This window comes from Scyliorhinus torazame, chromosome 8, assembly GCF_047496885.1.
Source record: "Scyliorhinus torazame isolate Kashiwa2021f chromosome 8, sScyTor2.1, whole genome shotgun sequence".
NCBI lineage: Eukaryota > Metazoa > Chordata > Chondrichthyes > Carcharhiniformes > Scyliorhinidae > Scyliorhinus > Scyliorhinus torazame.
In genome coordinates, this window is record NC_092714.1 from 59,697,507 (window position 1) to 59,721,281 (window position 23,775).

Sequence of the window (23,775 nt, forward strand, 5' to 3'; positions counted from 1 at the left end):
CCCAGCCGGACTCGTCGCCTTCCGAGGGTTCACTTTCAGGAAAGCCGACCTGACTTCAGAAGCTGTGATGGTGGGTATGAGTGTGTTATAGGCTGCTGGGCACTCGACAGCAGATCGTTGGCTTCCTGCTCGAACCAAACCTAGAATGCATTGAGTTCATTGGGGAGGGGTGCGCTGCTGCTGGAGATACTGCTCGGCTTCCTTTTGTAGCCCGTTATGTTGTTTAGGCCTTGGCACAACTGCCGAGAGTCTGTAACGCTAGTCTGTGACTCTAGCTTGGTCTGATATTCTCTCTTGTCAACTCGGATGGCTTTGCGGAGGTCGTAACTGGATTTCTTGTATAGGTCAGGGTCGCCTGACTTGTCGCCGCAAACCTGTCCTTCAGTAGGGAGTCAATCTCACGATTGAGCCATGGTTTCCGGTTGAAGAACGTACGTACTGCTTTCTTTGGCACGCAGTCATCCACACATCTACACTGGATCGTTAATCTTTGGAGATTTCTACCCCAGTAATCTGTGGGCGGCATGGTGGCACAGTGGTTAGCACTGCTGCCTCACAGCTCCAGGGTCCTGGGTTCAATTCCGGCCTTGGGTGACTGTCTGTGTGGAGTTTGAATTTTTTTCCCAGTGTCTGCATGGGTTTCTTCCGGGTGCTCCAGTTTCCTCCCACAGTCCAAAGGTGCGCAGGTTAGGTGGATTGGCCATGCTAAATTGTACCTCAGTATCCAAAAGGTTTGGTGGGGTTACTGGGTTACGGGGATAGGGTGGAGCGGTGGGTTTAAGTAGTGTGCCCTTTCCAAGGGCCAGTGCACACTTGATGGGTCAAATGGCCTCCTTCTTCACTGTAAATTCTATGATTCTATGAGAAAGTAGTGGAGGCTGGGTCACTGAATATATTCAAGGAGGAGTTGGACAGATTTGTGATCTGCAAGGGAGACAAGGAAAATGGTTGTGGGGGTTAGGGAGCAGGCAGAAAAGTGGAATTAAGGACACATTCATATTGAATGGTGGAGCAGGCTCAAGGAGCCAAATACCATAATCTTGCTCTTAAGCTCTTCATGTTAATTTATCTGTTACTTAATGAGCACATATTAAGGGACAGTAGGATTGTCACGAGTAAATAAATGCCAAACATCAGCATTCTCAGTAGATACGAGGAAGACACTGCTGCTCTTGGCCTGTCAGTGGGAGATGAAGAAGATTTTAATAAAAGTAATAATAATCTTTGTCACAAGTAGGCTTACATTAACACTGTAATGAAGTTACTGTGAAAAGCCCCTAGTCGTCACACTCCGGCACCTGTTCGGGTACACAGAGGGAGAATTCAGAATGTCCAAATATCTTCAGGCCCCCAGATTTTGAGGGCCGCCACCACCACCGGGCTCGTGGTATACCTCCTTGGAGGGAGCAGCAGCGGCGCCGTTGCCAGCGCCCCCAGACTCGTACCCACACAGGACGCCGTCTCCAACCTCTTCCATGCAGCCCCCTCCCCCTCCATCACCCACTTGCGCACTATTGTCGCATTGGTGGCCCAGTAGTACCCACAGAGGTTGGGCAGCGCCAGACCCCCCCCATCTCTACTCCGCTCCAGGAACACCCTTCTCATCCTCGGAGTCCCTCGCGCCCACACAAACCCCATTATACTCCTGTTAACCCGCCTGAAAAAAGCCTTCGGGATAAACACGGGGAGGCACTGGAACAGGAACAAAAACCTTGGGAGCACCGTCATTTTGATTGACTGCACCCTACCCGCCAGGGACAGCGGCAACGCGTCCCACCTCTTGAACTCCTCCTCCATTTGCTCCACCAGCCTTGTAAAGTTAAGCCTATGCAGGGCCCCCCAGCTCCTGGCCACCTGGACCCCCAAATATCTGAAACTCCTCTCCGCCCTTTTTAGTGGGAGCTCGCCAATTCCCCTCTCCTGGTCCCCTAGCTGAACTACGAACAGCTCGCTCTTCCCCATATTGAGCTTGTACCCCGAAAAGTCCCCGTATTCCCTAAGGCTCCTCATTACCTCTGGCATTCCTCCCACCGGGTCCGCCACATACAGCAGCAGGTCGTCCGCATAAAGCGACACCCTATGCTCCTCCCCACCCCGCACCAACCCCCTCCAGTTCCTCGACTCTCTCAGTGCCATAGCCAGGGGTTCAATTGCCAGTGCGAAGAGCAGGGGGGACAGGGGACACCCCTGTCTCGTCCCTCGGTGCAACTGAAAGTACTCGGACCTCCTCCTATTTGTGGCCACACTCGCCATCGGGACCTCATACAACAGCCTAACCCACCTGACAAACCCCTCCCCAAACCCGAACCTCTTCAGCACCTCCCACAGGTACCCCCACTCTACCCTATCGAAGGCTTTCTCAGCGTCCATCGCTATCACCACTATCTCTGCCTCCCCCTCCATCGCCGGCATCATGATAACGTTCAAAAGCCTCCGCACATTCGCGTTCAACTGTCTCCCCTTCACAAACCCAGTCTGGTCTTCATGGATGATCTGCGGCACACAATCCTCAATCCTCGTGGCTAAGACCTTCGCCAGCACCTTGGCATCTACATTTAGCAAGGAAATCGGTCTGTAAGACCCACATTGCAGGGGATCCTTGTCCCGCTTCAGGATCAAGGAGATCAGTGCCCGGGACATCGTCGGGGGTAAAGCCCCCCCCCTCCCTTGCCTCATTGAAGGTCCTAACTAACAGCGGGCCCAACAGGTCCATATATTTTTTATAGAACTCAACCGGGAAACCGTCCGGCCCCGGTGCCTTCCCCGCCTGCATGCTTCCTATCCCTTTGATCAGTTCCTCCAGCCCAATCGGGGCCCCAAGTCCCGCCACCAGTCCCTCTTCCACCTTTGGAAACCTCAATTGGAAACGGCCCATCCCTCCCTCCTCCCATGGGGGCTCGGATCGGTACAATTCCTCGTAGAAGTCCCTGAAGACCCCATTGATGCCAACCCCACTCCGCACCACACTCCCTCCCCTGTCCTTAACTCCCCCGATCTCCCTAGCTGCGTCCCGCTTCCGAAGCTGATGCGCCAGCATCCGGCTTGCCTTTTCCCCGTACTCGTAGACCACCCCCTGGGCTTTCCTCCACTGCACCTCCGCCTTCCTGGTGGTCACCAGGTCGAATTCGGCCTGGAGGCTGCACCTCTTCCTCAACAATCCTTCCTCAGGTTCTTCCGCATACCTCCTGTCTACCCTCACCATCTCCCCCACCAGCCTCTCCCTCTCCCCCCGCTCCTTGTGGGCCCTGATGGAGATCAGCTCTCCCCTCACCACCGCCTTCAGTGCCTCCCATACCATCCCCACTCGGACCTCCCCGTTGTCGTTGGTCTCCAGGTACCTCTCTATACTTCCTCGGACCCGCTCGCTCACCTCCTCGTCCGCCGACAGCCCCACCTCCAAGCGCCACAGCAGGCGCTGGTCCCTGTCCTCCCCATCTCCAAGTCCACCCAATGCGGGGCGTGGACCGAAATGGCTATTGCCGAATACTCCGTATCCTCTACTCTCGCTATCAGCGCCCGACTCAAAATGAAAAAGTTGATTCGAGAATAAGCCTTATGGACATGTGAGAAGAATGAAAATTCCTTAGCCCCCGGCCTTGCAAATCTCCAAGGGTCCACCCCTCCCATTTGGTCCATAAATCCCCTCAACACTCTAGCCGCCGCCGGCTTCCTACCCGTCCTAGACCTGGAGCGATCCAGTGCAGGATCCAACACCGTGTTAAAGTCTCCCCCCATTATCAGGCCCCCCACTTCCAAGTCTGGGATCCGACCCAACATACGCCGCATAAAACCCGCATCATCACAGTTCGGAGCATACACATTGACCAGTACCATCCTCTCTCCCTGCAACTTACCACTATGTACCTACCGCCATTATCTGCCACAATGCTCACGCCTCGAATAACACCTTCTTTCCCACGAAGATCGCCACCCCTCGATTTTTGGCATCGAGCCCAAAGTGAAACACCTGACCTACCCACCCTTTCCTCAGTCTTACCTGGTCTGCCACCTTCAGGTGTGTCTCCTGGAGCATAACCACATCCGCCTTGAGCCCCTTTAGGTGCGCGAACACGCGGGCCCGCTTAACCGGCCCATTCAGTCCCCTTACATTCCAGGTTATCAGCCGGATCAGGGGGCTACCCGCCCCCCTCCCCCGCCAGCTAGCCATGACCCCTCCTCGCCCGCACCCCACACCCGGCCCGTTCCCCACAGCGGCATACCCCCGTCTCGACCCACCCCACTCGCTCCAGCTCCTCCTTGATCTTAGCAGCAGCAACTCTATTCTCCCCCCCACCCCCACCCCACCTAGGACCCATCCTAGCTGGTTTACTCCCCCCATTGCACTTCCGCAAGTCAGCTGACTCCTGCTGACCCCGGCCACTCCCGCCTCCCCTTCGACTCCTCCCATTGTGTGGCACACCCTCCTCTCCCGCTCCCCATTCACAGGCTCTCCCCCTCCGTTCTAAGCGCGGGAAACAATCCTCGCTTCCCCACCCCCCCCCCCCAAAGTCTTCGGCGCGGGAAAAAAAATCCCGCGCTCTCCACCTACCAGGCCCCGCCACCAACCAAAACAGTGCCCAACCCGCCCCATCCACCCTCCCCAACCCGAAAGAGAAAAACACAGAGAAAAAGAAACCCAAAACAATGCAAAGGCCCCCACCCCCCCCAAACCATAAATAGGCATAACATATCCACCGCAGTCACCAATCGCCCATCCCGACCCTCAGTCTGTGTCCAGCTTCTCGGCCTGAACAAAGGCCAACGCCTCCTCCAGAGACTCAAAATAATGGTGCCGGTCCTTGTAGGTAACCCACAGTCGCGCCGGCTGCAACATGCCAAACTTCACCCCCTTCCTGTGCAGCACCGCCTTTGCTCGATTGTACCCGGCCCTCCTCTTCGCCACCTCCGCACTCCAGTCCTGATATATACGAACATCCGCGTTCTCCCACCTGCTGCTGCTCTCCTTCTTGGCCCACCTGAGCACACACTCCCGATCGACGAACCGATGGAACCGCACCAGCACCGCCCGCGGAGGCTCGTTAGCCTTGGGCCTCCTCGCCAACACTCTATGGGCCCCTTCCAGCTCCAGGGGCCCCTGGAAGGACCCCGCTCCCATCAGCGAGTTTAACATGGTGACCACATAGGCCCCCGCGTCCGGCCCCTCCAGGAGGCCCAGAATCCGCAGATTCTTCCGCCTCGACCGATTCTCCATCTCCTCGAACCGCTCCTGCCATTTCTTGTGGAGCGCCTCGTGCGCCTCCACCTTTACCGCCAGGACTAAGATCTCGTCCTCATTGTCAGAGATCTTTTGTTGAGCCTCTCGGATTGCCACCCCCTGGGCCGTCTGGGTCTCCAGCAGCTTATCAATAGAAGCCTTCATCGGCTCTAGCAGGTCCGTTTTAATCTCTCTGAGGCAGCGCTGGATACCCTCCTGTTGCTCCGCCGCCCACTGCCTCCACGCTGCCTGGTTTCCGCCCGCCGCCATTTTGTCCTTCTTCCCTCCCTTCTTCTGGTCCACCACCACCTTTTTGTCACCCCTCTCCTAGTTAAAGCCATATACTGACGGGAAGCTATTATTAACTCCTTCCCATACCAGGAAACGTCGAAAAAGTGCCCTTGGGGGCCCTGAAAAGAGCCCAAAAGTCCGTTTTTGCGGGAGCCGCCGAATGTGCGACTTAGCTCCGCATAGCCGCAACCGGAAGTCTCGAGAGGGAATCCTTTTGGCAGTGTTCGCTTCACCAATCTGCCGGACACATGGGTTTTTAAACACAAAACACTGTTTATTCCATGAACTCAACTTAAACATCTTAAATAAACATTGGATCTCTTAACACCCCTTACTTCAAAGATAACTCAGAAAATATTGCAACAGTAAATAATTCCTTAAAATGTTCCTTCAAACTTCCAAAAGACTTAACACCTTCAAACAAAATTACATCAGGTTAAAGGCTTTATTTTAAATCACCCAAATGATCCAGAGATAGTCTTTCATGGCAGAGATCACAGCAGATCCAGCTCACTGCAAAACACAGACACACACCCAGCTCTTTTCAAAACTTGCAGCTCTCTGGAAACACACAAACTGCTTTCTAAACTGAAACTAAAAACCTGCAAAATGGCTGACCTAAAGCCCAGTCCCACCCACTCTCTGACATCACTGTTTTCTTAAAGGTACATTGCTTAAACATCCATGTCTTAAAAGTACTCTCACATGACAGTATGTTCGGGGAAAGAAATATGTTCCTGTTCATGAAGTTGTTGGGACAGTCAGGCAAGAGTTTTATAGCGGCCACATGCATATCATATGCAACATCCAACATTTTGGAAGAAGTTGATGGTTCTCTCTTTCTGATGCTGGATCTATGTGGAAATTAATCAACTCAGGCCTGCTGAAAAGGAGATCTGCAACTTCCCCAATGCAACAATGAACTGCTGATTGACTGATCTGGCTGTCTGAAAGCAACTAGACAGATTAATATGAAGATAAAAGCAAATTACGCAGATACTGGAATCTGAAAAAGGGAATTCTGAATCAGGGCTTTGACAAAGAGTCATCCAGACTTGAAGCATTAGCTCCCTTCTCTCTCCACAGATGCTGTCAGACCTGCTGAGATTGTCCAGTATTTTCTGTTTTTGTTTGAGACAAATATTAAGTGCAGTTATCACTTTCACAACCACAAGGAAGCTGAAAGTCAGGTTACAATAGCTGGCAGATGTGTCAGGTGGTATCATTGGGTCAGAGGGAAACTGCAGTCTTTTCAGATATTGCCTATTCTAAAAATCCAGATTGATCCTCAATGATGTGAAGACCTGCGGGTCAGGCATTTCCTCTGGACATAATAATGCATTCTCCTGGTTTCCATTATTTTCTCTTCCATCTTATCCTGCTCTCACAGGACGAATGGAATCCCTAGTGTTGTGTTTGGTCTTCGATGCCTTGCAAAGGAATCCACCAAACATCTTGACTTGTCCAAACCAGGATCTTTACTGAATCACACGTGGCAAGATAGTGATCTGTTACAGAGCAAGTTATCATGGTGTTTCTTTGTACTCCTCTGGAACTACACCTAGCATGCTGTTCACCTGTATGTCTTACTACCATCTCCTACAATCATCTGGTGATGGCCGGATGTGCCCCCATTTATATTGGAGACCCTGGTCACATGACTGCTATCTTGAGACCACATGGTGTGTCTGTACCACCACCTACTGGTTGGATGTCACACACAATCCATCTATGATATTGCTTACAGGCATATCACCACACCCACCTAGAAGCCTCCTTAAATTCTCAGTAAGTTTCACAAAATTCCTTTAAGCGGTCAGACACTGCAGCTTCAAAGTAGTGGAAATGCCTCCCAGGCAAAACAATATTTCAGGACCAAACTCCTGTGCGACCTTTCCCCTTCCCAACTTCCTTCTGCCTCCAAGGCTATATATAGGCTCATCACCTTTCTTGTGGCAGTGCATTGTAAGTTAACAAAATAAATAGGAAAGCCTCAAGGAACATTTGGCTGCCACTCTTTTCTTTTAACGGTAGCAAGATGAACTTCCAAGAGTAAATCAGGATCAAACCAAGATCGCAGGAAATCATGGCTGCCATCTTTAGGAGCAGAGTGTAGTAGTGAAAGATTGTCCTGGGGCTGAGGCCATGTTGTCAGGGGTATATTGAATTGACTGTCCTGGAGCTGAGGCCACACTGTCGGGAGAATATTGAACAGCCTGTCCTGGGGCTGTGTGGGCCAAGTGAGAGGGCTCTGCATGGCACACATGTCTTGGTCCTTGTCTTGGTAGAGGACAGCCTTTCTGGCAGTGATAAGTCATACACAGCATTGTGAGCAGGGCATAGTTGTTTACTTCGGGATTGGGTCCTGGGGGGTTAGAGCATAGTACTGTGAAGCAGATTGCAGTCATGGTCAGGAGAGGCATCTACATCCTGTTTGACAGCAGTTGAAAAGTCATGGGGGAATATTGGATGGTCTGATGGGGGCGGGGTATCTGGAAAGTCAGGGTGCCGTGGCCTCAGGAAAGTGAGCAGTCAGGTCGACAAAGGGCATAAGCATTTGGTGGTGGGGGGGGGGGGGGGGGGGGGGGGAAGAGAGAGACAGGAGGCTAGATAGTAAGAGGAATGGGGATTGGGAGGCAGTAGCTATATTAGAGGAGGATGGGAAGAACTTAGTGGGTGATAGGGGGTTTAAAGCTGGCCACACTGACAAATGTAATCATCAGCATGTCCGCCTTCAGTGATCAATGACGCAGTTGGGAAAACAAGCCTGAAAAGAAAAAGATATGGGAAGGATATGAAGGCGTGTGGGAGGATTTGTGCACAACTATTTTGGGCGGATTGAAGGGCACCCCATAACTGTCTTGCTCAAACTTTGGAGAGCGTAGCTTAGCCAAGTGCAAGACTCAAGGATCTCATGCACAATGAATGAGCTTTTTCTAATGGCATGCATTCAGGCAACAATCCATTAATTTTAGGCGCTGCATTGTATATGGTCTCAATTGGCGTCTGAGCCGAACAGAGGCATGTCAGAATGGATGCAAGCCCCAAGAATCAATGGCACCTGTTCGCAAAGGCAGTATGGACCTTAAAAGCCTCCATCTTCCCGGTGCACTGGTCATGGCATTCAAAGCTCCATACTGACAATCAGGGAAGAAGTGCAAGGACTGGGTATTCACAGTTATTGTAAAGGCTACTGAAGGACAACCAACACAAGGTTGACGGAGGCCCATTCACGTCGGAGAGGAAAGATCAGAGAGGACCTATCGTCCTCCAGGATATCATCCTGCAAGGGGTTACCTTGGTATGCAACTTGCTGACTAATGAAAGTCAAGGCTGGAAAACACATAGCTGCCTTGTATATGGAGGAAGTCAAATCAACAGGAACTAACATCGATTGCTCAATTCTGTCAGTTCATAGAAACAAGGAGGAGTTGAGAATGCAGGTTGCATACAACGCGGTCTTCTTGATTGTTTCGATTGAGGAGAAGGCTCAATGCGATTTTGACACAACTCAGGGAAGACCATTGCATTGAGGACCAAGAGCCAGTAGTGCCCCAAGGAGACCTAGATAGTGATGAGGAGTGACCTAATCCACAGATATCTGAACCCTCATTGGCTTGTTAGGGAAGGTCGATCTCTATCTTTTCCAGCCAGCTCTGCAGCCTGTTCCTCAAATCCAGGGTCCTCGCTTTGGTCTTGGCTCTCTCCCTTATGTTGTGGGAAATCTTGTCCTACATAAAGGCAGATGGATTAACTGTAAGGACGCCAGATGAAAGAGAAGTTCAGAAGCATGCATGCTTGCTATGTGTGCTGAGCCCTCCCTAGTAAATGATGGAAGGGCCTTTTCAGCAAGATCTTACATGAAATGAGGATTTTAAAACTGTCTGGCAGGCATTCAGTGTTGATGTCTCATCTGCTGCGAATGTGTGCCATCTCTGTGTACTCTTAGACTGCCTGATGACCTTATGAGATTGTGGGTCTGGGATTTGGAGTGAGGAGAAGGTTCACTTACTCTGGCGGAATTGATCAGATGATTCTTTTTTTGGGGCATTGCAGTGCCATCCTTTTTTGTTACCCATGGGCACTGACCTCCCTTGCGACCTGTGCCCAGGCCGACATGGTCAGGTTGGTGGACCCCTTGTCCACAATGAAAGATCTCCTATCTTTCCTGGACGGCCTGCAGGAGATTCTCCAGGGAGGCCTCGCTGAACCGTGAGTGGAACAATTAGTTCTTGTTGTCTTTCGCTTATGTTGTCATTCAGCCCACATCTGACCTGCAGTGAGTGAATGTGTGTGGGTGCCACCTTTGTCGCAGTGAGGCAACAGCAGACCAGACATATTACCACCCACCCCATCACAGAATTCAATGAGTTCTTCGCTAATTCATAGTTAATGAGGAAGACCTGGTGCAGAATCATGCTAACTTTCCTGCCCATCAAATTTACCACTGAAAATTCTAACCTTCATAAACTTGAGGCCATCCAAAACTTTGCTGCCATAGTCCTAACTCAACCAAGCCCTATTCATCTACTGCCCCTGTGCTCGCTGACCTATACTGGCTCCTGGTTAAGCAATGCATCAATTTGAAAAGTATCATCCTGGTTTTCAAGTCCCTCCATTGCCTCGGCCTTCCTCATGTATATAATCTCCCCCAAACCGCAGAGATATCAGCGCTCCTCCGATTATGGCATCTCAAATATTCACGACTTTAGTTGCTCTACCCATCAGTTGCTCAAACCACAAGATTTGGAAATCCCTCTCTAAACCTCTCCACCTTACTTTCCTCCCTGAAGACACCCCTTAACATTTCTTTTTGACCAAGTGTCCCCCCCCCCCCTCCATCTGCTCTAATATCACCTTGTGCGGCTCTATGTTAATTTTTCCTTATCATGGTCCTGTGAAGCAGCTCAAATATGTTTTATTATGTTCAAGGTACTAATAAATACCAGTTGTTGTTGGAAATGATTTGAGAGGCATGACTGCCAATAAATTGAAACTATTGCAGTGGGTAGCAGCAAGTAAAGGAAATTAGATTTAGTGGTATATTAGAGGGTCAATACAGAGAAAAAATAGTGAGGTAATCCTGTGACACTATAAATCATTGGTTTAGAATATTGTGCACTGTCATATTTGTCACATACAAAAAGAATATTGCAATTATTGAAAGAGTACATAAGAAATTAACCAGAATGAGAGTGGATGCAAAGCATTGGATTACGAGGACCAATTGGGCATGTCCGCTGGAAAAGAGAATGTTGCGAGCGGATAGGAATGCTGTTCTTTTTTTAAGCTACCAAATGGATTGGATGCAGGACTTGACGAGATTTCTGACAGTGATTTCATGGCATGAAGAGACAGTACCTGACAAGGCATGTTTGTCTTCAGACAGGTCCAATCCAAAGCTGCCCATGGACAACCTTCCAGAAACTTGAACTCCTCAAAACTCTTCTGACCTAAAGCCTTGGTCCATAGAGGCGAAATAACACTCTTTCAGCCCATTGTACCACCCAGTCCCTCCTCATATAGATCTGTTAATTCATTTAAACAAAACTGATTCTGACAACCTGTTTGAGTGCCACTTGGCTGGAGAGTGCAAAAGAAAAATCACTGCTCAGTCTGTTGCTTTCCGAGTGCAGTTGAGCATTTTTATAGCAGGTACATAGTGAAGTCACTTATTGTTTTGCGGTTTGCCTACTGAATTTGAGTTTTGAAAATAATCAAGCTGATCTTAGATTTTATGTTTTATTTTATCATGGTGCAACATCCAGACTGGTGATATATATGCACCATTGTTTGGAATGGATTGTGGAATACACCAAATCAGCTCTTGAAGGCAAGTCTTTATCCTCCCTTGGCTTAAATTTTTACAAAATTTCTTATAATTCCTGCACAATATCATTCATCTTGCTCTAAACTATTTCAGAATTCAACTCCTTTTCAATGTCTTTTTCTTTTTAGTCAGATCTGGTGCAACATACTTAAATACCACTGACATTTTTTATCATTCTCTAAAAATCCTCTCCTACATGGGATCCCATCTAACTCACAATCAATTTTTTTACTTGATAAAATACCTGACTATTTCATCTGACGATTAAATTTTTAAAAAAATCCTTCAAGCTGGGCAGCACGATGGTGCAATGGGTAGCACTGCTGCCTCACGACACCGAGGTCCCAGGTTCCATCCTGGCCCTAGGTCACTGTCAGAGTGAAGTTTTCACATTCTACCCGTGTTTGTTTGGGTTTCACCCCCACAACCCAAAGATATGCAGGGTAGGCGGATTGGCCATGGTAAATTGCCCCTTAATTGGATCAAATGAATTGGGCACTCTAAATGTTTTTGTTTTTAAATCCCTCAAGCTCTTTTATAGCCTTCCTCATCCACCACCTCTTATTTTCTCTTACTCATTCCACTGTTCTTCACCAAATATCTTAAGATTTAGATTAACCTTTCTCTACCAGGTGATGATTAATCTGCTTGTTATGGTACCAACCTTTGGCACAGCCGAGCATTCCATCTGTCTCTTCCATCATATACCTCTACAATTTCACTCTTTCCTGGTTTCATTCCGTCAGTCTATCTCCTGCAACAGGAACTGGCTTGAGATGCTAAATTACCTACTTCTGTCCTATGTTCCTATAAAAACTTTGAACTTGGTCTCCAAATTGTAATTTCAATATATTCCAAGTAGCTATTATTAGCCCCTTTCTATTCCTCCTCTACATGTAAATCATATACACCGCAAAGATGTACACTGATGACACCCAACCATATAATTTTAATCACCAGTCTCAAACTTACAACTGTTCTCTATAAACCATGATTTTCTTCAGCTCAATATCAGAAAGATCTTAAGCACCCCGTTTGGCTTCTGCCAGAAACTTCAGACTTCTGTTGCTAATGCTTTTTCATCCCCGACAAGAACATAAGCAGTTCATTGAGCTGTTGATTCAAAATGAACCTGAGGATGTTTGCTATTGGTGATCTGTTTGACTCAGTTGAAATTTGAACCTCACCTTTAATCTATTGACAAGATCTGCTATTTTTGTAACATCAACTGCCTGTGCTGTACCTCAATCTCAGAAAATTGACTGCTCTTATGGCAAACACTTCTAAATTTATTTTTCAAATACTACATAGCGTCCACAATTTTCCTATCGAATAACCTATTAATAGGTGCCAGGAATGTTACTATGGATACATGCTGCCCAAAATGTTTGTTCAATGTGAGACCTAATATGAAATAATAAATGTTACAAATGTGAAAAAACGTTTCCAACTAGTTTGCAGCAAGGCCAATTCTGCAGTTACATCACAATCAGATCTTCAGCTAATAAGTTACTTGGAAATCAATAGTCGTCGACTATAGGGCCAAGTACATTTTGTCCAGCAACTCAGCTGCATTTAATTTATGACTGGTGGAATAGCTCAGTAATCACCAGGCATTTCTAGTTAACTTCAACAGAGGACAAGGTCCATCCCAATCACTGACAGAGGTTCATTATCAGACTTTTTAATAAAGGTGGGTACCATGATAGTTTTCTGGTGTGCCACAGGTTTACCACGACTGCAGAGTTCAGTGGTGCATTTACACATATTGCATTTTCTAAATCAGATTTTATCTGTTTCACCCGCCTAATATACCACTAAATTTCACTTTTAATACCTTTCTTACACTGATAAATCATCCTCGACGAGATGCAGTTTGCACCTGTGGATTAAGTCGCCGCACCATTTAGCTCCTCCAAGCCTAGAGGCCGCTGTCCGTTACCCAACACACTATTCGAAGACCTCCGATCACCGGAAACACTCTTCGTCGGGGCGGATTGGATTTCCTCGGATTCCGATTGGTTAACGTCACTGGCACTTCGCGGAGCTCGTGCCTTTCCGTCACCGCTCCTTGCAACGAATGGTGCGATTTCACTGGCTGGCGACGACAAACGAAGAGGGGGAAGGGCAAGCCGAGGCTTGTCGGCCAGTTTTCCTGTCACTGCCGGTCAACCGAACTTGATGTGCACCTTAAAGCAACGCCCCCCCTCGTCGATTGGTCACGTAGCGCTCCAGGCGACGCCGACGTCTTCGACGCGTTCTGCGAATGGTCCCGTTCTCACGTCAGATAGGACGCCCCGGCATCAAGTTAGATTGACCGGGAGGTTACAGCTGCAGTAAGAGGGAGAAAGAGATAGGCAAAAAAAAATAGTACAAAGACAGCGGCGTGAATTAGGGAGGGGTTTTAACCGTTTTAATTGGGGTAAAAACACGGGGTTTCCTTCAAACCGTTTTAATTTTTTATCGTCTGTGAAAAGAGATGTGAATGGGCTTTTAAGGTCTGAAAAAAATAAGTCGGGAAATTAAAAAGAAAAAAAATTACCTCAGGATTGAATTGAACTGAAGGAGCCGCCATGGCAGGAACCACCACTACCACCACCATCATCATCACCACCACCACCATCCTGCATTGAGCTCAGTCAAGATCAATGTAGAGCTCTGAAATCATATCAGATTTATTTCTGGCGATTATTATAAAAATATATATTTTTTTAAAGCGCAACTAATTTGGGAGAAATTTGCGCGATGAAACCAGGTGAACAGGATTAAAATTAGGAGAGGGGAGAGAAAATAAAGGAATACGAAAGTGTCTTTTTAAAAAAATATATATGTTTGAAAAATTAGATGTCGCTTTAAAGTAATCATGAGTGGTCGACCCAGGACAACGTCTTTTGCTGAGAGCTGCAAACCTGTGCAGCAGCCGTCTGCTTTTGGGAGCATGAAAGTCAGCAGTAAGTACATTTTATCCAAATCATTTTCTTTATTTAGAATCTTCCCCCACCCCTAAAACGTTATTAATCGAGCGAATAATCGATTTCGTAATCTACAGTGTTCGTTCATTAACATCCTGTGTTAATATTAAACAATATAGACCAGACTGGAAATGATTCGCCTGATCTGCTTATGGCCGTAAGGATTCTTTTTCACAAACCACTCAAAATCGAAAAAGACGGAAAACTTTAATCTGCTTAGACATGCATTTAAAGATTCATGTTTCTTTTAACTTAGTGATCACTTATTAACATTAATTTCACTTTAATATTTCTAATTCTCGATGAGTTAGTGAGGGATTTTTTGCAATGGTGCAGATATTAGAATAACTTTATTTTATAATCAATGGATATTGACTTAATTCTTTGTGATGTCCTATCTCCAACCTTTCTTGTATCTGCGTGTCCACCAGGTTAATTATGGAGGTGTGGTATGGTTAGGAATTTGGCATGTTGTAATGGTGTGTCATTTGGATTTTTAACACCTATCATTTGAATTTGACATATTCGAACATGATATACTTTTTAAGCTGTTATAACGTTTATCATTCTTGATGAATGCTGGTTCTGGTAAATAGATGAGTTATATTTTTAATGATCTAAAACTTATCCTTATTATGGGGGTATTCTTGGTTCCAAAAGTACAGTATATTTTTTAAAATGAAAGTAGATTTATGTGGTAATATACAAGCAGGATCTAGCTCACTTCAATTTTCTACAATTCACAAATATTTCACTCCTTAAACAATTGGGAAAAAGTGGAGATAGCAATGATGACTAACTGAAGTGATGAATGAATAGTAGTACTATGACATCCCTGCTGGAGACATGCAACCCCTAAACTTGTCACCATCAATAATGAATATGAACACAGAGAACATTTTGGGAGATGGAGTATGAAAGTTCCATCAAGATTCGAACTTTAAAGTTTGAAATTTAGAATTTTCCACAGTTTGTACTGTTTAGCAATATTCATCTTTTCATGAGAGGCCTGGAGTCTAACCTCCATTCATACTTCTACAAATGGAGATTACAAATCCATTTTGCATGGTTTTAATAAATTATTCTCAAACTCTTTCAAAAACTCTGTTAGAAATTAATAATTCCCAAGAAACTGTGTTCCAAACTGCCAAATACATATTGGGTAAGTTGGCATACTGCAACATTTGTCAGGGTATCAAGTTGTAAAAAATCATTTGTGAATTCATATTTAATTGGGTAATTTCATGAACCTCATTGAACTTCATTGTTATTTCTTCAAATGCTTATTAGGGTGCGGGAATGTGGGGTAGTGGTGGAGTGACAATACAGTTGGTATTTTCAGCACAAAGGGCCCTGCTAAGAGTACACCTCCTAATTCTCGGAAGGAGGTCATTGCGTGGTTTATTAGCTAAAGTTTCCACATGGCCTTCGATTGAGAATCAGCCAAGGAGTTTGAAAGTTTGATCCATAGTCTCTACTAGTTAATTAACCTTGGCTGAGACAGTAGTTACTGTGCTACTGTTGACTTCAATGCTGCCAAATTAGAAGGAGTAGTTGACCAGGCTTTCTGCTACTGATTGTTTTCCTACCTCAGTTGTAAGTGTTTGTATGTGGTTGCTGAATGAGGATAGCATTATAGACTTGGCTATCATCTTTTGCCTCCATTGAAGATTGAGTAACAAATCTGATCTGAATGATTGTCAGTGTCCTAAACATTTGATATGGCAACCAGCAAATTACATTTCCCCCACTTGGGCGAATGTTGCAGGATCGACAAGGTGATGTGTCCTCTTTTCCTCCACTTTTTCTCCTTTTTTAACTTTGGATGAGTGCTTTGCCTTTGAAATAACTCAGCAGAAACTAGGAATTGCCCAGGTAGCATTATGGCCTTAAATGCAGCTTGCATCCTATTGTGTATTAATGGAAAACCAGCGGCAATACTGGACCACTTTTGATTCTTAAATGGCTGATGGTACCCTAGCAACAGAAGAGGAGAAAGTTGAAGAGTGGCAGCAGTGGGTGGGGGGGGGGGGGGAGAGAGAACAGCGAGAGTAGAAATTCTTGATGCTTAAGAGAAATCCACGAGTAATTTCTAATGTTTCTAAATTATACTTTAATTGTCCAACAATAGCAGTTAATTGGTAGTCACGTCTGCTGATTGTTAGCACCTAATACTTCATTCACTATTTCCTGGCCTTGTAGAAATCTTTAAATACTAGTTTTCCTTTGTTTGTTTTTCTTTCAGTTGTTCATTCTGCTGCATATACTTATCACTTGTTATGAAAATTAGTAAAATTTCACATTAGTGGGACCCCTGTCGGCACACTTCTGTTTGAAGCATTTGGCTTACTAATCTGTTTCGGTTGATACTTAATTTTTAAAGAATGATTAATGGTAATTTATTTCCATTATGTTGAGGCAGCAATTGGACATTCCAATTGGCCTCGGTGCTTCTGGTCTCAGAAACAGACAAAAAAGTAGTCAGGATTTCCACTTCTGATTTGTTGAATGGCTCATACTAAGGTGCATGTTTCTAGATATTGGGTGACAAGATCAGGTGATGTCCTTCCTCTATAGTGAACGAGTTAGCCATTCGTTATTTCAAAGTCACTTGGATGATGTGGTCAAAGAGTGATGGCATCTTAACCTAGCATGTGTATCTTCAAGTGAAGATCAAAGAAACAGGAAAAACCTTACTGGTATTACACACAAATTATCTAGGCTACATATACAGTGGAATTAAACTGATATCAACAGGAAGGTACAATTTTACTGAGCTTTATCACATTCTTTTATATATGTAATGCTAGTTTAATTGGAAGGAGCAATGAAAGGAGGCGTGACTAGAATATTTTTTCATTCCATTCAATGTGACTTAATGTAGATCATGTGACAACTTTTATTTTAACATAAAATCTGTCATAGAAGCAACGTTAAACTGATCATTTTTTTGTGCAATGTAGATTTCATTATAGGTAGGGCATCTACAATGTGCTCCCCTACCTTTAATGCTCTCGGATGGAAATCATCAGGTCCTGGAATTTGCCACTCTTTAGTTCCATTAATTTATGGGTGGCACGGTAGCACAGTGGTTAGCACTGTTGCTTCACAGCGCCTGGGTCCCAGGTTCGATTCCCGCTTGGGTCATTGTGCAGAGTTTGCATGTTCTCCCTGTGTCTGCATGGGTTTCCTCCCGGTGCTCCGGTTTCATCCCACAAGTCCCGAAAGACGTGCTGTTAGGTGAATTGGACATTCTGAATTCTCCATGTGCCCGACAGGCGCCGGAATGTGGTGGCTAGGGGCTTTTTACAGTAACTTCATTGCAGTGTTAGTGCAAGCCTACTTGTGACAATAATAAAGATTATTATTAATTTCCTAGTTACTGATGACGTTAATTAGATTATTAAGTCTCTGTCCTCTATGAGCTACTTTCTTTGGGGGGGGGGGAGATTTCTGGCACATTATACTCTTCAACTGTAAATACTGAGGCAAACTGTTGAACATGTCTACAATATCAATGACAATGTCTCCATTTTCAGGTTTTAATGGGCCTACATTACTCTTGACCATCTGCTTTCCCTGTATATATTCATAAAATTGGAATGCAGCTTGTATATGAGAGTGTGATTTGAATCCTTTGGCTTATGTTCAGTTTTTTGACATTTATGCACGTAAAACAGCTATCATGTTTTATCTTTGTATTTAAAATATCAAGATTTTTTTGGGGAAATTTTCAGCAAAATTAAGTGCAATAGTTCAAGCAATTGATATGCACTAAATGCATTTAATATGAAAAGTTTGAACTTCATTTTACAAAGTTACCCTTCTCTTGGCCATGCCATTACATGGAGTGGGAATAAACTCTTTAACTGTTGGTTTGAACTATTTTGGAGTGCTGGAAAGAGAACTTCCATTGTGTATCTATCCAGTTTTAACTAACCTATAACTGCCTGCTAAAGTAGAAAATATTCCATCCTATGACACTGACATTGTTCAATTTAATTAGCAAATTCAGTTTTAAAAAGAATTGTGTTGTAAATGACATTCTCTTTCATCTATGTATATTCAGAATTCAGATTTAAGCACATTATGCAGAAGGTGTAAAGTGTGTATTGGGACTATTCAAACGTGTTTCAATTGTGTTACATTTATAAGAGGGTTTTTTCGCCTTACTCTCGTCATATCTAGTTTCCATCTAGCATTTCCCTGTTATTGGTAATTTATTGTACGTTTTGGCTCCATGACTACGTAACGATTTTAAAAAAAGGACAGTGAAATTCAAGTCACCTGCTTGCATGTTGGACGGTCTATTTGTCCTTGGCATTAAAAAGGTTACCAAATTATTCAATGCATTTCAGTTAGAATTTTAAAGAAAGTGCTGGAATAACTCAACAGGTCTGGCAGCATGTGTGGAGAGAGAAACAAAGCTAAAGTTTCAAGTCCAACATGACTTTGACTTCAGTATTGCAGTGTGTTGATCACAATGACAAGCTCCTCACTTCAGTTGTACATTTGTTGGATGTGGAAAGTAATTGGTAACTTGACATACGAGTACTCCCTGATTACTGGCATTTAGTAGTGAGGCTATAACCCAAAACATTGGAATTGTAAATTTTACGGAAATGTGAGACCTAGATCTTGAAAATTTAAATTTACTTGGTTGCATCACAGAAGTATTTTGAGTTACTTATAAATGATAGGGTATGGTCTTGGCTGTAACTTGACTGGCATAATGATGATTATAAGAAAATATGAACTCTGAGTCGGGTTCGGCAATTCAGCCCCTCTGCCATTCAATACAATCATGATGTAATAACCCTTTCTGTTCTCTGTAACCCATTACTAATTAGAAATCGGTTTATCTTAAATTTACTCAATGTCCCGGCATCCACAGCACTCTGGGGTAATGAATTCTCCAGATTCACGACCCTCAGAGAAGTAATTTCTCCTCATCTCTGTTTTAAATCTGCTACCCCTTATCCTAAAACTATGATCTCCCGTTCGAGATTGCCCCATATCCACTCTACGTCTACTTTGTCAATACCGTTTATTATCTTGTATACCTCCATTAGAACTCCACTCATTCTTCCAAATTCTAGAGAGTATAAGCCTATACTGCTCAATCTATCTTCTTATGACAAACCCCTCATCTCTGGAATCAATCTGATGAACCACCTCTGAATTGCCTCCAATGCAACTACATCCCTCAAGTAAGGGGACCAAAACTGTACGGTACTCCAGGTGCATTCTCACCAATGCCATGTAAAGTTGCAGCAATACTTCCCTACGTCTATACTCTATTCATTTAACCTTTAAATGCTATAATTCTATTTGCTTTCCTTATTACCTGCTGTACTTGCATACTAGGTTCCTGTGATTCATGCATGAGGACACTCCGATCCCCCTGCATCAAAACACTCCGAAGTTTCTCTTAATTTAGATAATAAGTTGCCTTTCTATTTTTCCAAGCCCAATATGGATAACCTTGCACTTATCCATGTTAAACTCCATCTGCCAAATTTTGGCCCACTCAACTATCCTATTCGTGTCCATTTGTAAATTTCTTATTTCGTCATTGCAACTTGCACCTATTTTGGCGTAATCTATGGTACCTTCTATCTCTGCATCCAACTCATTAATGTAGATTGTAAATAGTTGGGGCCTAAGGACCGATCCCTTTGTCATCCCACTAGCTACATCTTGCCAACCAGAAAAAGACCCATTTATCCCAACTCTGTGCTTTCTGTCAGTTAGCCAGTCTTCCATCCAAGCTAATAAATTATCCTTAATCCCATGTGATCATGCCTTGTATTAACCTTTTGTGCGGCACCTTATCAAATGCCTTCTGGAAGTCCAGATATACTACAACTAATGGATTCTAACAATTTCCCAACAACAGAGGGTAAACTAACTAGTCTATAGTTTCCTACATGTGGGGCCGCATGGTAGCATAGTGGTTAGCACTATGGCTTCACAGCGCCAGGTTCCCAGGTTCAATTCCCAGATTGGGTCACTGTGGAGTCTGCACGTTCTCCCCGTGTCTGCATGGGTTTCTTCCGGGTGCTCCGGTTTTCTTCCACAAGTCCCGAAAGATGTATTATTAGATAATTTGGACATTCTGAATTCTCCCTCTGTGTACCCAAACAGGCGCCGCTGGAATGTGGCGACTAGGGGCTTTTCACAGTAAGTTCATTGCATTGTTAATGTAAGTCTACTTATTACAATAAAGATTATTATTATTTACCTACATGCAACTCTGGTGTTTTAATTTGAAATGAAAATTTTAGCCCCTTAAACCTGTTCCTCTATTATTGACTCCATTTGTGCCTCGGTCAATATTTGTCCATCAGCATCACAAAACAGATTATCTAGGTATTAACACATTGCTGTTTATGGGAATTTGTTACATTCAGATTGAATGCGGTGTATCTGACAATACAAGAGTGATTACATGTCAAAAATTCTTCATTGGCTGTAAAGCATTTTGAGACTCTGGTAGCGCTATACGAATCCAATTTTTTTTTCATAATAACATTGACAAACAAAAATCTTGAACTGCAACCTAGCCTTAACAATTGGGAGAGAGTTCCAGATTTGCAGTACCCCTTTGTACTTTGAACAAATGGTTCCTGACATCACCCTGAATGGCTTACCTCAAATTAAGCTCCATTGTTCTGGACTTCCATACCAGAAGATGTAGGATAGATAGTTTTTCTCTATGAACTCTTTTAATCATATACGCCTCAATTATATCATTCCTGAATCTTCTGTTCTCAAGGAAAATACTAGCCTAGTCTACGGACCCTGGGTCATTCTTTTGACCATTTGTAATAGTGATTCTTACAGTTGGGTTGGTGTAAACTGAATATAGTAAATGGGTGGATGGGGCTGAAAGATAAAATACCTCAACAATAATTAAATTTGTTATCTTGTGGTGATGGTATTTGGACAGTAATTGATTTGAATAGTGAAAAACAAATAGCGTTGAGCAACCCTACTACCTTCTGGGTACCCAGTAGCATTCTACTCCGTTCTTGCAAAATGATAAATCAGATTTTTAAGTTCATTAAAATTTTCATTTACTTATAACGTAAAATTTAAATATCAAGAATTATCATTAGTTGAAATATTACAAACAAATGAAACAAGGTTTCAATACAAGTCAAGAAGTTGAATTCTGGAGAACTCTGGGGGGGGGGTTTACTAGTGCTGTTGGGGAGGGTTTAAATTAATGTGGCAGGGGGGTGGGAACCGATGCAGGAAGTCAGAGGGAAGTAAAACAGGCACAGAAACAAAAGGCAGTAAGGGGAAAGTGTAAGGCAGAGAAGTCATCGTCAAAAATCAAAAAGGGCCACAGTACATGGTACAGTGACTGAGGAGAGCTCAGTGAATAGGCCCAGTAATACGAAAAGGAATAAAACGGGAAGTAAAAACATAAATGGAAAGCAAAGCTGCAGGTTATTACATGAAGATGTGGGTTCAACGACAAGGAAAATTAGGGGAAAAGTTAAAAGGAAAAATAACTTGAGAAAGGTTACTGATAGAGGTGTTGTAAGATTCAAAACGGAGGTACAAAAGCCAACATAATGGTACTTTACCTGAATGTTCGTAGTACTTTACCTGAATGCTCGTAGTATTCGGAATAAGGTAAATGAGTTGATGGCGCAAATCATCATGAATGATTTAGTGGCCATTACTGAAACATGGTTAAAGGATGGTCACGACTGGGAGTTAAATATCCAAGGATATCAAACTATTCAGAAGGACAGAGTGGATGGTAAGGGAGGTGGTGGAGCTCTGTTATTTAAGGATGACATCCGGGCAGCAGTGAGGGATGACATCGGTGCTATGGAGGATAAGGTTGAATCCATTTGGATGGAAATCCGGAATAGTAAGGCGAAAAAGTCACTAATAGGATTGGCCACCAAATAGTAACATTACGGTAGGGCGGGCAATAAACAAAGAAATAACTGATGCATGTAAAAATGGTACAGCAGTTACCATGGGGGATTTTTATCTACATGTCGATTGGTTTAACCAGGTCGGTCAAGGCAGCCTTGAGGAGGAGTTTATAGAATGTATCCGCGATAGTTTCATCTACGAGGGAACAAGCGATCCTGTGTAATGTGACAGGATTGATTAATAATCTCATAGTTAGGGATCCTCTCGGAAGGAGCGATCACAATATGGTGGAATTTAAAATACAGATGGAGGGTGAGAAGGTAAAATCAAACACTAGTGTTTTGTGCTTAAACAAAGAAGATTACAATGGTAGACTGGGAGCAAAGACTTTATGATGAAACAGTTGAGGAACAATGTAGAACCTTCAAAGTGATTTTTCAGTGCTCAGCATCAGTGCTCAGCAAATGTTTATACCAACAAAAGGGGAGGACCGTACCAACAAAAAGGAAAGACCGTAGAAAGAGGGAAAATCGGCCGTGGATATATAAGGGAGAGTATCAAATTGAAGGAAAAAGCATATCAAGTGGCAAAGATTAATGGGAGACTGAAGGATTGGGAAATCTTTAGGGGGAACAATCTTTAGCAACAGAAAGTTACTCAAAAAGCTATAAAGAATAAGGTAGATTATGAGAGTAAATTTGCTCACAATATAAAAACAGATAGTAAAGGTTTCTACAAATATACAAAACAAAGAGTGACTAAGGTAAATATTGGTCCTTTGGAGGATGAGAAGGGAGATTTTAATAATGGGAAATGAGGAAATGGCTGAGGAAAACAACAGGTTTTTTGGGTCGGTCTTCACCATGGAAGACACAAATAGCATGCCAGTGACTGATGGAAATGAGGCTATGACAAATGAGGACCTTGAGACGATTGTTATCACTAAGGCGGTAGTGATGGGCAAGCTAATGGTGCTAAAGGTAGACAAGTCTCCCGGCCCTGATGGAAAGCATTCCAGGGTACCAAAAGAGATGGCTAGGGAAATTGCAAATGCACTAGTGATAATTTACCAAAATTCACTAGACTCTGGGATGGTCCCGGCGGTCTGGAAATTAGCATACGTGACACCACTGTTTAAAAAAGGATGTAGGCAGAAAGCGGGTAATTATAGGCCAGTTAGCTTAACTTCGGTAGTAGGGAAGATGCTGGAATTTATCATCAAGGAAGAAATAGCGAGGCATCTGGATGGAAATTGTCCCATTGGGCAGACGCAGCATGGGTTCATAAAGGGCATGTTGTGCCTAACTAATTTAGTGGAATTTTTTGAGGACATTACCAGTGCGGTAGACAGCAGGGATCCAATGGATGTGGTATAACTGGATTTCCAGAAAGCTTTTGACAAGATGGCACACAAAAGGTTGCTGCATAAGATAAAGATGCATGGCGTTAGGGGTAAAGTAGTAGCATGGATAGAGGGTTGGTTAATTAATAGAAAGCAAAGAGTGGGGATTAATGGGTGTTTATCTGGTCGGCAATCAGTAGCTAGTGGTGTCCCTCGGGGATCA

At 44.3% G+C, this 23,775-nt stretch overlaps 1 protein-coding gene across 1 annotated transcript in view; it reads left to right on the plus strand.

Moving 5' to 3' along the window:
- Positions 1–13,545: 13,545 nt before the first annotated feature.
- Positions 13,546–23,775, plus strand: part of gsk3ba (glycogen synthase kinase 3 beta, genome duplicate a) — a 223,177-nt gene continuing 212,947 nt past the window's right edge. The window contains exon 1 of the mRNA XM_072513692.1: positions 13,546–14,287. Within this exon, the coding sequence (XP_072369793.1) occupies positions 14,200–14,287 (88 nt within the window). The 5' untranslated portion in view covers positions 13,546–14,199. The remainder of the gene's footprint in view (positions 14,288–23,775) is intronic.